The following is an 11,525-nucleotide window of genomic DNA, read 5'->3' as shown; positions in this document are numbered from 1 at the left end:
ATAATAGTGTTATATTGATATACTGCAATAACAAAATATGTATTAGATTCTCTGAGTTCTATCCCATTTTTGCTGCTGAGGCGTGCTTTTTTCCATATATCTGCTCTAGGAAAGAGACTAGAGATTTACTTTTTAAAAAATGAAAGCTGGGAATTCAGAGAACCTGATGCATATTGTGCTGTAATGCTATTAAATCATCAATTGAAAAATAAAAATGAAAACCCTCAGCAGTAGGGAGAAGAGCTACCCCAGGAAAAATGGCTGCTGTGCAGGTGGGATTAGGAAAATCTGATTTTTTCCACCCATATTGTAGCCACCTGGACTTGCTGCAATGTTTGCCAAAACTCTGGAGCAAAGCAGTTTGAGAAATATTGGAGAAAAGCTAGGAAATGCCTGGGAGATGCACAAAGCAAGGGGAAAAAAACCACTTTCCAACAGCAATGAATTGGACGCAAATAACCCATGTGGAAACACCCTAAGTAAATTTAATTGGGCAGGTCACTCTCTCACAAGGATATGGTACAATCTTCCAGCAAAATAAAGATGACCAATGGCACCTTGAAGATCAACAAAATTTATACCAGCATCAGTTTTCATGAGTCAGAGCTGAGATCAACAGATACATTTATACTGTGCTTCATACATCTGATGAAGTAAGCTCTGACTGAAAAAGCTGATGGTAGAATAAATTTTGTTAGTCTTTAAGGTGTCAATGAATCCCTCTTTATTTTGCTGCTACAGACTTAATATGGTTTACCCATAGAGAATTATTAAAATCTCCTTCAATGATTGTGATAGGATAGAAAAGAAATTATGATAAAATCACTGAAAATGATACATGTCGGCATATATTGTACTGAAACCAATCCTGACTGCTGAGCAGCATATATCCTAATAGCCAACTACACCCTAATCTGTGGATACATAAATTTGTGGATCAGGGTCAGGTGGAGAGAAAGGAGGTTTTTCTACAAACATAGAGTTATGCAAAAAAATTAAAAAGTACCCAACATGGATGGGTGTGTGTGTTACAATCTCTGCTTGTGCAGAACTGCCACTGCTGCCAGTCCTGCCTCTCCTCTGAGGCGATGAGGCAGCAACAACGAGGGCAGAGGATCTGGTGTGTGTGTGTGGGAGGGCGGGGGCGGGGGGGGCGGAAGAAGTGCCACTGCCACCGTGAGTCCCACCATTGTTCCCTCTCCTCAGCAGCCTCTGAGGCACAGAGGTGATGGAACCGTGGGCAGCCCTCTGTGGCTGCAGCCAACACCACGTGGCCTTCTTCTGCCACTAGACTGTATGAGGTTGATGTGCTGCCGATACTAGGCAGCCCTCTGTGGCTGCCACTGATGCCAGGCAGCCTTCTTCCACCACTGCTCACAAGAGGACGGTGTGGACTCCTGTGAGGGAGCAGGCGGTGACAGGACTGTCTGGCTCACTGCGGTGGAGTTGCCATCAGGTGGCCTCCTGTGCGTGCTGCAAAAGCCAGGTGACCCAGTCTGGTAGCCATTGATGCAAGGTGGTCTTCTCCTGCTGCCAGGTCACAACAGGCAGGCACAGGCCCTGGTGAGGGAACTGGGCAGATGGGTCCAGAGTCACCCTGGCCAGAACAGGACTGATGGTGTGGCAGGCTGGGTAAAGTGGGCCATGAGAGGCACCCCCCCCCCCCAGCAACTGCAGACAGCCCCCATGAGTCCAGGACAATCCAGCAGCAGGCATGATCCAAGTAATTGATGGGGGGGGGGAGGAGAGAAAGAAAGCGGAATGGGGGGGGAGATGAGATGGGGATGGAGTAAGAGGGAGAAAGTGAGAGAGAAAGTGACAAGAGGTGTGGAGGAGGGAGAAAGATAGAGAAAGACAGAGACATAAACTAAGAGAAGGCGTGGGGAAGGCAGAGAGAGAGAGGGGTGTGGGAGTGAGGATTGAGCAAACATGAGTGAATGGGATGGCTGTTTCCAGAAGTTCCTTGTGGGTCCCCACTTGTTAACTAAGTAATACTTTTTTTTTTTTTTTTTTTACCTTTTTAGATGAAATGGCCATTGTTGTTATAGGTGCATTATTCTGCAAGGCAAAAAAGAGAGTTATACTTCGATATTCTCATATTTTTGACTATGTTACAATTACAGTAACCTAAATATAATGGTATGTTCTTACGGAGATACAATTCACACGTCATCATTCTCAGGGGCTGCACAGTGTTTGACATCTCTAAATCGTCTCAGTCACTATGCCGTATGTGTGAACCCTGTGATGTGATTGCATTAAACTCCTCAACACAAACACTTGCGTGGTCTAGACAGTCTGAGAGGAACAGCCCTTTAAGAGCCACATCACCAATGAAGACAGGCTGCTCGCCCCCTTCAAACTGTCTCTTTCATTTTTGTCACAAATCCCTGTATTTATGTTTGGGAGATGATACCATGCAGCATTTTGTCTCACAGCTCATATTTAATTAGCCTGTAAGCAGAATGAAGGGAATATCTAATATTTTCTGCACCCGACACCCAGCACTGAATGCGGTTTGGTGCCACAGTTTTAGATTATCACTGCTAAATGTCAGTGTTAAAAATGAAGTGCTGGCCCACTTGACATTTTGTTTTGAGTTTGACTTATCCAAATGACACATCAAGCCGGCTAGAATGCTGCTTTCCCCCTTTGTTGGGTAAAAGGGCACTCGGAAGTGTTAATAGGCATGTTATGTTAAATGACAAAGCTAACATTTCCTCAATTTTTTTTAAAAAAATCATGATAATGGGAAAACAGTGTAACTCATTCTTCTGACACTCGTGGATTAAGGAGAATAATCACAAGAGAAAAATGAAGTTATGGCAAATCTGGTTTTACTGCATCTAGCTACACAGAACATTTGGACCAGAATAGACCAGGGAGGGGCCAAAGGTAGACCAAAGCACATGGGTGGGCCACCAGTCAATTTCTGGATGATCTAGCATCTTCCAGTTGCTGTTAGTCTCTCAATGAATGCTCCACTACATGGATGCTCCATGGCACTAAGGTGATTTAGCACCCTCCTCAGCATGTAGCCCCAAGCAGTGGCTTGGCTGGCTTGGCTGGAGAACCAGCTCCGAGTCTACTTCATCGGATTTTCACATACAAAAGCTTATGCTGCAATAAATTAGTTAATGCTGGTTCATGTCACATCTCTAGGATGTCTGTTTAGAATGCTGATGGGTGAGGATCTCTCCCATTGACCAGAATCCCAGACAATTAATAAGTCAAGAGAGGCTTTCTAGTGCTTGCCTTACACTCTCTCAGGAGAAACACTGAGGAGCAGTTAGCACCACTTTTGCCTCTCCACATCTGTCCTCAGCACTAACAGCTGTTCACTGTTTGGTGTGACAATCAGGCTATTTGGCTTCTGTCAGATGACACGGTGGCTGTCTCAGCAAAGCTCTTGGCTACCCCAGGTTCTAACAGTTAATATTTCTGAAAACTACCCCAGACAAAAGCAGATGGAGGGAATCCTACAGCTGATAGCCACCTTTCTCTGACATTTTTTGTCTTTGTTTGCCTTTTAGACACTGGTTGGGGAGGGGGGATCAGGGAGAAGGCTGTCAGTGGCTCTTTGATCCCATCTATGTTTTTCTCTGCTTGTCTTTGAAGACCCTTTTAGAATTCTTAACAGTCAGAACCCGGCTGACCTGTGGCTACTTTTCACATGAGCACAGCCATATTTATAAAGATAGCCCAACTTCTGGTGATAGGTGGAAAGGAAGGGTGGACTGTGAAAGAGTGGGAGAGAGCCAGCGGTAAACCAGTAAGTTCCTCTTGCCTCACAGACTGTGGATGGGAAGCTCCACTGCTTCTCAGTACTTCAAGCAACTAGGAAAGAACGCCTGACATGTGGTGGAATAATGCATTCATTGGGACACAGCCTTTGAAGTACAAGATGACTCACTGGGCTCTTCCACATTTTAATTTTCATTGCTTGACTATCCCAATTGCTTCAGGTTTTCTTTCTTTTCCGCGCACATTTTGATCCCTTGATTTTTTAGATGGAGTGAAGCACGAATTGCAAGCTCCCTCTAGTAGTCAATTTGGTATTACATTGCTGTATGTCCAGCATAAACTGCAGGGGAATATGCTGGACATACAGTGATGTAATATTACATTGACCACTAGAGGGAGCAAAACACATTCAGAAAAGGAAAAAAAAATCTGAAGCAACAGGGACACACAAACAACAAAAATGAGAATGTGAAAGAGTCCATTGTTTTTGCAACATGGCTGCTTTTCTAATCTTTATATGCAGTTACAGAGGGATTTAGCAAAAAGACTGACAGGACATTTGGTGGCTTTTCCTTCACAATTATTCATCCATCTTTGCAGGTTAGGCTGATTCAGGCGTATGGCTTTCCAATACCAGTAAAACCTGAGATTTAGAAAATTATAGGAAAGCATAAACAAGGCTGTTTCGCTTGAGATCAATAGCTGGGCGTCAATGAGCTTATCGGATAACCAAAAAGCAAGAGAATTTGGTGTCCTACTGCAAGCCATCACAAGTGAGAGAAAGCTCTTACTTCTGGCAGCCATCGCAACATGGAAAAAGAAGCAGTTACTGAAATCCTTTAAGTCAGGATGACAACATAAGAAACAGTAAGCCATTTAAATGCATATTAAATACATTTAAGGATATTGTTTCACAATAAAAAGGTTACAGTCTTCTAAAAGTTCCATCGCTCTTCTATCAAAGCCATTTCAACTTAAGCCAAGCTCCTTTAGATCAGAATTGTCTATGCAAGTGAACACACAGAAGTGAGAAGAATCAGTGTGAGCAAGACACACCTGGAAAACTTCCAGTTCTTCTAATATGACCTCGCCGCTTGCTGTGGAATTGCTGGGCAGGACTACAACCTTCTGAACTGTGCCTTGGTCTGGAACAGAGAAAGAGTGGGAGAAGGAAACACAGAATGAAAAATAAAATGAGATCAGAACAGTTGGGAAGACCACAGTAGAGAAAATTGCATAACAGAGAAAAGAATAGGGGAGATGCCAAAACACACAAAGAACGGGGGCAAAGGTTCAGAGATCAGGCACATGCAAGCTGTGCACACACACACAATTTTTACAATGGAGAACATCTCGTATTGTACCTTTTTTCTTCTTATCTAACAAAAGACTTGTGATTTCCTAAGATGCAAACAAATTTCCTTTAACTGAACACATTTACAAAGATTAATCCAGTACATAATGTATTTATTATTATTTATATTGTTTTCTATTTATAACTCGCCTTTCCTGCACAGGCAGGCTGCTATACAAACCCATGTCTGCAAATATGCATTACAATTCCCAATTCCATTCTGGAATTCTATTAAATCGGTTAACGTGGGTAATTTGGTCACAGAAAAGGTTTCCCTGAGTAAGCACATATCATGCAACATGTGATTTTTAATAATATTTCAACATATAAAAATTAATATGGTAATTGGCCCAGCATTCTGTTCTTCAGGGAACATAAGAACAGCCATGATGGAATACATCAACAGTCCCTGAAGTCCAGTATTCTTATTCATGCAATGGCAAGCTGGATGCTACTGCAAAGCTTACAAGGTGGGAGCTGCCCCAAGGAGTTGGGATGTGGAAGAGCTGGATGTTTCCCCACCGCCCCCTAATTCACCACTGTCAGATTTCTCCTTCCAAACAGTTTTAGCAGCTGCTCTGGTTTTGGCAGCGCTAATAGCTCTTCTGCCTCCGAGTCCACTGCCAAGAACACATCGGGAAAACAGGCTCTGCCTCTGAGACCCCTGGTGACACCCCAGTACAGCTGGGCACCAGTGGGCTGGCAGGATGTTCCACAGGGATGGGGCCTGTAGAATGGAGGGTGGACTGCAATGAGCACCCCTGTCCCCTACTCTCACCATCATGGCAAAGAGGGGTGTTGACAATTAGGCAGGAGGGTGAGCTCCTCTGCCTGGCTGTAGCAGAGGGACAGGTGGAGGCTCAGAGCCCCGAGCCCCCCGGACACCTCACCAGCGGGGGACAGGTGTTCAAAAAGACTCCCACTGATGGGGACTGTGCAGATCCTTAGCCAAGGAACCCTCTGGCTGAGCCCCTCTGCCTGGCTGTAGCAGAGGGACAGGTGGTGGCTCAGAGCCCTGAACTCACCAGATACCGCCCCAGCTGGGGTCAGGTGTGCAAAACTCCCACTAAAGGGGAGGTTTGGTGTGGGTCCTCAGTCGAGGAACCCTCTGGCTGAGCCAGTCTGTCTGTCTGTAGCAGAGGGACAGGTGGTGGCTCACTCACAGCCCTGAGTAAGCAGGCACCAAAGACACCCAACCCCACTGTTTTCACACTGAGGGATCTTCGTTTCTTTTCCTTTCCTCTCTGCCTCTTACTTCTCTGACTAACTACCTGCTGCCAAGTAAACAGAGCTGTGTGTGAGCTGGGGGTATACATTCTGCTCCTATAGAGCAAATGGTAAGAAGAGCTCAATCTTTACCCCAGACCATTTACAAATAGCAATTTGTTAGGGAACTCACCACTTACTTCCCTTCAGGGTAAGAACTGCCCATTTACTCCTACTCTTGGCTACCTGCATTTAAGTAGTTTCTGACTCATGGGAGGACTGCCCTTTTGCCCCATGACTACTAAGTTTACTCAGGAGCTTTTTTATTATTTAAATTTTTATTGTTTCAATACAGTACATCAACAAGCTTTCACGTAAATAACACATTGATTTGGTTAGCTGAACTTTAACTATGGCATTAACAAAACGTACAGCATACATATACTGTTTCACCATTATGATCTCGAGTGCCTGCCTCTGTAAATCAGAAATACAGTAACTCCTGATATTGTTTGTTTTTGGGGATAATTTCTCCCTCTGCAAGGTATTGAACTACTGGGAACCATATAGCTTGGAATATTTTCTGATAGGAGTTAGTGTTCCAGTACATTTGTCAGTTCACTATTTTACCATGAACAAAATGTTCCCATATTTTATTTTGCCAATATGACAAGGTAGGAATAGATTTTTATTTCAATTTCTGTGCAAGTGTTATTCTAGCTATTGCTAATAAAGTAGATATTAATATAATTGTTATGTTTCCTTTACAGGTTTTCGGGAATACATCTAGCAACACTGTCTCTGGTAATGCAGGTACGTTGTATCCTGTAATAACTGAGATTTGTAAGAGGACTTGGGTCCAGAACTGCTGAACGTATGGACAAGACCACCAACAGTGTAGGAAGTTGCCTATTTGGCCACAGTTTTTTCAGCAGTATTTGTTAATTTTTGGGTTAATCCTGTGTAATCTTGCTGGCGTTAGGTACCAGCGGTTTAATGTTTTAAAAGTATTCAGTCTAATGCAGAAAATCTTCAAGGATAAACTAGGTGAACTCCAGATTTCTTTCCAGTCTTCTGGTTGTATCCTGTTTTGGCAATCGTCCTTCCATTGGAGTTGTGAATTCAGGACATTATATTTCAATTCTGTGTTTAGAATTGTATAGATTTTTGATATTAATCCTTTGCAGGGCCGGCCCCAGCTTTTTTTTTGCAGACTAGGCGAGGATACCTTCTGGTGCCTCCCCCCCCCCAGTGCACCCACAAATTTTCAAACAACTGCATTTTAGGATCCATTTTGAAAATGCTAACAGATGGGGAAAAGATCTGCATGCCGTGTACAACTGTTTGGGCACATCTGTTCCCCACCAAACATCTCAAAAGCCTCATGTCTTAATTCTGAGAAGCCTGAAAAAACAGAAACCTTTTCTTCTGCCTCTAAAAAAAGCTTGATGTGCTCTCTGGGACATAACCTTGCAAAGCATCTCTGCCCTTAGAAGCTGCCCAAGCTGTGTCTGCAGAAGATGGCACACTAAATACTTGGATGGGAGACCTCCTTGGAATGCCAGCAGTTGGGAGACGGGGGCAGGCTTTATTCATGTTTTATTTATACCTCTCTGAATATCCTCCAGGCCCCCAGTAGGGGTCAGTAACCAGAGGTCACCATAACTTTCAGGGGCACACACACTTATACATATGAAAAAATCCAAAAAAACAAACAAACCCCAAACATAAGAAGGGAAGAAAATGGTTTCGGGCTTCCCTTCCATGGCATTTTTACCACCAGAAATGATGTTGGGGGGCCTGTTTGCCCCTTCTTCTGGCACATGTCCATAGCACATGGAGCCTGAGGAAGGGACAGTCAGCCCCCCACCCTGGTACCATTTCTGGTGGCAAAATCCTGCAGGAGGGAAGCCAAAAGCTCTCCCTTGCCCAAGCCCAAACAGAGTGAGAGTTTTTGAATGATTAGTATGTATTGTGTACTCACTACAATAATTTCCCTACTGCAAGATGTTACAACTGAAGATGCAACAACAGAGGTAATAAGGCTGGTAAGGTGCGTATCCATTTCTTTTGTTTCACTGTTATCAAGCATGTCCTGCAGGAATTTGAAGCAGTGGAGAAAACCTGTAAGACCTGTTTCACCAGAGATAATACAGCAACCCATATTTACCTCGGAGGGGGGAGTCTTATGTCTCCTGTACTACCCAAAACACTTGCTAGATGTTACCTGTATCTGAAGAGCAGTGTTCCCTCTAAGCCTCCAGCTCATACATTTTCATCTTAGCTCAGGAAGGGATGACTCCAGAGCAAACTAATGTATGCAGCAACTAAGTCAATCGCTCACAACTTTAATGCCAATAGCTCACAAAATAGAATTTTTGCTCACAAGATTCCACAACTTAGCACGGACCCTGGTGCTCTTGCTGGCAATTCTCTGCAACCGGGCTGTGTCGTCCAGAAGGGATCAACCCAACAGACAGAGGAATGGTGAGAAGCGAAGCTGGGGCAGCCCACTGGAAAGGAAATGTGGGAAGGGAGGAGCCCTGGAGACCGCAGGAGTGAGGAAAGGCAGAGGCAGGAGCAACCGAGAGGAAGGCAGCAAGGACAAGGGGCAGCAAGACGAGGGCCTCCCTCATGCCCACTCTCACACACCCTTTGCATGGCTTTCACGATCAAAGCCAGCTCATAGCGGGGCATCGTTTGAGATGGGGCTCAGGATCCTGAGAGCAGGAGAAAGCAGCTGTGCAAGAGGCATAGAGATGACTACAGCGCCCCCCCCCCCGATCTGGTCCCAGGGTGTACAGACAAGGTGTGTCGCTGTTTAAAAGGCGCCGCCAGCAGCACACACTGCCTGGGGCCGCCCCCTTCTGCTCTCGTCAGGCGCCATGGCTGCTTCGCGCTTTCCTTCTCCCCCCTGACTCCACTCCTCTCTTCTCCCTCCCTCCTCCACCCCTTCCTCGCTGAGCCAAGTGGTTCCCTTTCCTGCCCAGCTCCTCATTGCTCGTCGCTTCGAGTGGATGGCGGTGGGAGAGGGAAGTGTTCCCTCTAAGCCTCCAGCTCACACATTTTCATCTTTGCTCAGGAAGGGATGGCTCCAGAGCAAACTAATGTAGGCTTTTGGCAGGGGGGGCGGTCTGGGTGAGGTATGGCGCCCTGATGATCAGCCCGCTCTAGGTGAATGTCTAGTTCGCCTAGTGAGCGGGCCGGCCCTGATCCTTTGGTATCTCTGTTTCTGTGTTTAATTAGTAGTTCAAAATTCGAAAAAGATGGTAAAGGTGTTTTGCTGGAAAGCCGGTCTTGTAGTAGGTGTTGAACCAGGAGGTATTGGAACCAGGGAATCTGCTCTCTGACTTTCTCTTCCAAAGCCACTTTGGTAAGTGGGATACCGTTGTCAGTGAGGTCTATTAAATGAGTAAGTCTAGCTAGTTTCCATTTTCTAAACGTTCTTTCCTCCTTTCCCGGGGGGAACCATTCTTGGTTGAGATATGACATTAGGAGTGATTTTCCGGGTATCAGTGATGCCTTGCGCCTATCCTAAGATTTCTAGGGCCGCAGTAAGATAAGGGTTTATCATGGATTTCGTTGGTCTTTCTCTGGGTTGTTGCCAAATTAGATCAGATAGTGGTATTGAGCCACATTTGGTTTCTTCTATATATTGTCACGTAGGAGGGGTGTCTGTTGTTAATATTCTTACTATGGAGGATAGCTGTATGGCTTCATAATATAAGGACAAATCCGGAAAGTCCAAACGTCCTGTCCTTGTCGAGTGCTTTAAAGTTGTAAATTTGATTCTGGTTTTCTTGTAGCACCAGAAGAATTGAAGAAAAGCATTTTGCCATTTTGTTAAGTCATTCTTTGTTATCTGGACAGGTAGTGCTCTTAAAATGAATAAAAATTTCAGTAATATTAGGCTTTTAATGATGCTGATCCTGTCAGCCCAGGAGAGACCCATAGAGTTCCAATGTTTCATCTGGTTTTTAGACTGTTGGAGAATTGTTTGTAGGTTAGAAGAGACTGTATCCTTCAGGTCTGGAGGGATCTGAATCCCTAAGTATCTCCAGGGAGAGTATGACCATTTGTATGAGAACTTTGTTTGAATATTTCTCTTTGTACTTGGATTGATATTAATAGGGATTATTTTTGATTTTCCTAGATTTATTTTTAAACCAAATAAAGCTTGAGTCTTTGAAAAAAAATGTAGCTCTTGTAGAGATGATTCCGGGTCAGTAAGAAAAATGACTAAATCATCAGCATATAGGCTAACTGTACGGGAGATGGTGCCTATTTGAATGCCTTTTATGTTAGGATTGTCTCTGATCACCTTAGCCATAGGTTCGATTGCTAAGGCGAAAAGCAAAGGCGACATTGGGCAGCCTTGTCTTGTGCCCTGTTGCACTGCAATAACTCTGCCTAGAATGTCGTTAGTTTGAATCCTTGCTATTGGATTAGCATATAAAGTCCTGATAGTGGTTAGGAATTTGTCTCCAAAGTTCATTGCCTTCAACAATTGCTTTAAATACGTTATCTCTACGCTATCAAATGCTTTTTCTAAGTCGATTGTCAGCAGTAGTGATTCTTCCTTTCGTTCTTTACAGTGAGAGATTAAATTCAAAGTGTGACGAATGTTGTCCATCATTGTTCTTTTGGGAATAAACCCTGTTTGATCATGGATTATGTAGTCTGGGATGATCTTTTGTAACCTGTTTGCCATGACTTTTGCAAAGATCTTTGCATCACAGTTCAGTAATGCAATAAGTCTGTAGGAGGAAGGAGAATCTCAGCTGTTATTATCTTTAGGAATAGTTATTATATGAGATTCCCTCCAAGAGGGTGGCATTTTCCCTGTGTCCAAAAGATGATTGCATGTTCTTGCTAGGTGATCTGCAAGTAGTGTGTTAAACGTTTTATAAAATGTTGGGCCAAAGCCATCACTGCAAGGAGCCGTATTAGGTTTTGTCTGTTTCACAGTTTCCAGCACCTCTTTGCTTGAGATAGGTTGGTCTAAACTCTGATGGTGTTTGGGGCTCAGTTCAGTTATTAGATTGTTTGTATACAAGAATTCTTGAGTCTCTTCTAGATTGGGGTTTGTTGTGCTATATAATTTTTCATAAAATTGAGTAAAGCATTCACTTATCTCCAGAGGATTGGTAAATATAGAATTATGTATATTCTTTATAGAGAAGCTTTTCCGATCTGACTGGTTTTTTTTTACTTGCCATGC

The 11,525-nt window shown here is 44.0% G+C and overlaps 1 protein-coding gene across 1 annotated transcript in view; it reads right to left on the bottom strand.

The window, feature by feature from the left end:
* LOC107121246 (semaphorin-3C-like) overlaps positions 1–11,525 on the bottom strand; it is a 60,280-nt gene that overhangs the window by 28,769 nt on the left and 19,986 nt on the right. The window contains exons 3-4 of the mRNA XM_015424130.1: positions 4,801–4,889; positions 2,017–2,058 (exon numbers count right to left, since the gene is read on the bottom strand). Coding sequence (XP_015279616.1) covers positions 2,017–2,058; positions 4,801–4,889 — 131 coding nt within the window. The remainder of the gene's footprint in view (positions 1–2,016; positions 2,059–4,800; positions 4,890–11,525) is intronic.

The sequence above is a fragment of the Gekko japonicus genome, unplaced genomic scaffold (assembly GCF_001447785.1).
Source record: "Gekko japonicus isolate JY-2015 unplaced genomic scaffold, Gekko_japonicus_V1.1 scaffold1260, whole genome shotgun sequence".
Classification (NCBI taxonomy): Eukaryota; Metazoa; Chordata; class Lepidosauria; order Squamata; family Gekkonidae; genus Gekko; species Gekko japonicus.
This window is presented reverse-complemented; position numbering and strand designations above follow the sequence as displayed.